General features: G+C 38.4%; 1 protein-coding gene across 1 annotated transcript in view; it reads right to left on the minus strand.

Annotated features, from left to right (window-relative positions):
* The window catches only part of SGO1 (shugoshin 1), a 4,758-nt gene extending 2,668 nt beyond the window's left edge, over positions 1-2,090 (minus strand). Inside the window, exons 1-5 of the mRNA XM_009288649.1 lie at positions 1,955-2,090; positions 1,678-1,874; positions 1,210-1,314; positions 658-722; positions 350-501 (exon numbers count right to left, since the gene is read on the minus strand). Coding sequence (XP_009286924.1) covers positions 350-501; positions 658-722; positions 1,210-1,314; positions 1,678-1,874; positions 1,955-2,090 — 655 coding nt within the window. The remainder of the gene's footprint in view (positions 1-349; positions 502-657; positions 723-1,209; positions 1,315-1,677; positions 1,875-1,954) is intronic.
* Between the last annotated feature and the right edge of the window lie 264 nt (positions 2,091-2,354).

The following is a 2,354-nucleotide window of genomic DNA, read 5'->3' on the forward strand; positions in this document are numbered from 1 at the left end:
TTGGGTTGACGGACTTGATGATCTTAGAGGTCTTTTCCAACCTTAATGATTCTATAAATGATAATGCACGACTAAAGATGACTTTACTCTGTTGAACTGTTTGGTAGATAATGAAACTAGACTGCAGGTACATAGAAGACAAAGCATTTTCAAATTCCTCCCCCATTTTGCTAGGCATCTTCATTCAAAAAGTTTACAAGTTGCCAACATTAATATCTAACCTTTATAATAAGAAGTGGAAAATTACTTAACAGTTACTTCAAAAACAGTAATTACATTTTAAGCTTATACTCACACATTTTTTTCCTGATTCAGAATAGAGCAATGTCTGATACTTTGATTTAGTTACCTTTGTCTGGAATGATTTTGGTTAAGGAAATGGCATTGTCAGATTCTTCACAGATCTCTGACGCAGAATGAGCCAGCTCATTTCTACCACTATCAGCCTCCATCCCACTTGGAAGCACTTGGTCATCTCCGTCAGCACACTGTAGAGGTCCTCTAGAGAAAATACCAAGGTATTTACTGAATAGCAATATATTTTATGACAATGAACTACTTCATTACATTGGATTTCTTCCCTTTTTCCAGTCAGAAAATTAAGCTTACTGTAACAGAATTTTCAAGTATAAATAGGTATTAATAAAAGATACTTACACTGAACTTATTTGTCCTACGACACTGGAACTATTTTCAAGAACTGAAGAAAGCACTCTCCGATTCTGTCAATAAAATAAATCTTACTGTGACTAAATAGCTGAAACAAGCTTGCACCATATACAAATTTTAGACAACAGCCAAGTTACCCACAGAAGGGCCAAAGAGGCCCTCGACTCTTTTTCTTTCTGGCTGGCTAACACAAAGTGCTGTGGGATCTCACATACTCAGCTCCTGCAAGTCAGCACATTCATCACCAGCCCAGTCATACAGACAGTGGACAGGGGAAGGAACTGTGAGGATGGTACAGGGAACAAGACACAAAACCACAGAAAATCAGGGTGCCCCTACCACCTCGTAGCAGAGCCTCTGTCCCACTAACAACCTACTACACACCCCCACAGCGTGGGCCCCATGTCATACTGGGTACTGCGGGACTAGCCATACCTCCAAACTAAGGCTCAAGTATCAAAAACTATGTGCATCTATGCTGGAAGGAGTAAGGGGAAGAATTAACAGAAATCCTGCCCCTCAAGAGGAAAAGGTACTTACTACACCTATGGAACACAAATTCTCTGCTGGGCCAAGAAGATCAATTGAGTCCAGTAAATTCTGTGAAACTTTTGAAATTATCTCATTCAAGGCTGACAGTCGATTCTAATGGACAAAAGAAGGAAAATAACACTGTTACTGTCATACTCTAGTATCAACTACCAATGTAATAAATTTCTAATGGTATTTTGAAGCGACTAAATCCCAAAGATACCTATGTCAGGTACCTTCAACTGTGAATAAAAAACCCCCACATTTACAGAAGACAGATTTTAATTAAAGAAAGAGTAGACAGAAAAAAAATATATATATTTAGTTAATGACCAGATTAGGTGAAAATATGAAAAAACTTGTTCTATATATTGAATTACTTTTTTATGAAACATGTAAGATCATAAAGATATCAGTGGATTGGTGCAGATTCCGATGTTCAGCTTCACTAAATCATGAAGTTATTATTTAAAATACCTCAACAAGTCCTTGTGCTTGCTTGAACCTAAGATTTCTTTGCAAGTTAAACATCTGAACCTTCAGATCTTGATACTCTTTCCTTAAATGAAGAATGGTAGCCTGGGCATCCCTCAGTTTGAGCTTTTCTTCTTGCAAAGCCTGAGCTAGAGCTCTGTTGTTTGCTTGGATGCTCTTCATTTGCATGGAGCTGTTGGCTGCAACAGAACAGTGAGTATTTCAACTTGGTTTAAAAAAAAAAAATTATGAAAACTGTTAAGATATTTAAGCATCTTACTTGCTATTTTGCACTTTACAGTGGAGATCTGGCTAATTTTACCCAACCTTGTCCATTTCTGATTTCTTTTCTCTTTCATTCGTTCTTTTATATCACCCAGACTGTCTTTGAAGGGCTTTTTCAAGTATTCAGCCATCTTCTACCTTTAAAAATAAAGGGTGAAGAACTCATTAAGCTGGTGTTGCACAGTGCTCCCCAACGCCAAAAAAAAAAGGAACAGAGAAACAAGAGTACAGCTCACAGTATTTTTAAGTTGCATACACACATATAAGAGACCCACAAATACGAAAAGACACGCAGCTACGGCCATTTCCAAAACAACTTTTGCAGCATGGCTACCATCACCACCCACCCACCCACCCACCCACCCACCCACCCAGCCACACCCATCCATCCACAC

This window comes from Aptenodytes forsteri, unplaced genomic scaffold, assembly GCF_000699145.1.
Source record: "Aptenodytes forsteri isolate BGI_AS27 unplaced genomic scaffold, ASM69914v1 Scaffold9, whole genome shotgun sequence".
Lineage (NCBI taxonomy): Eukaryota > Metazoa > Chordata > Aves > Sphenisciformes > Spheniscidae > Aptenodytes > Aptenodytes forsteri.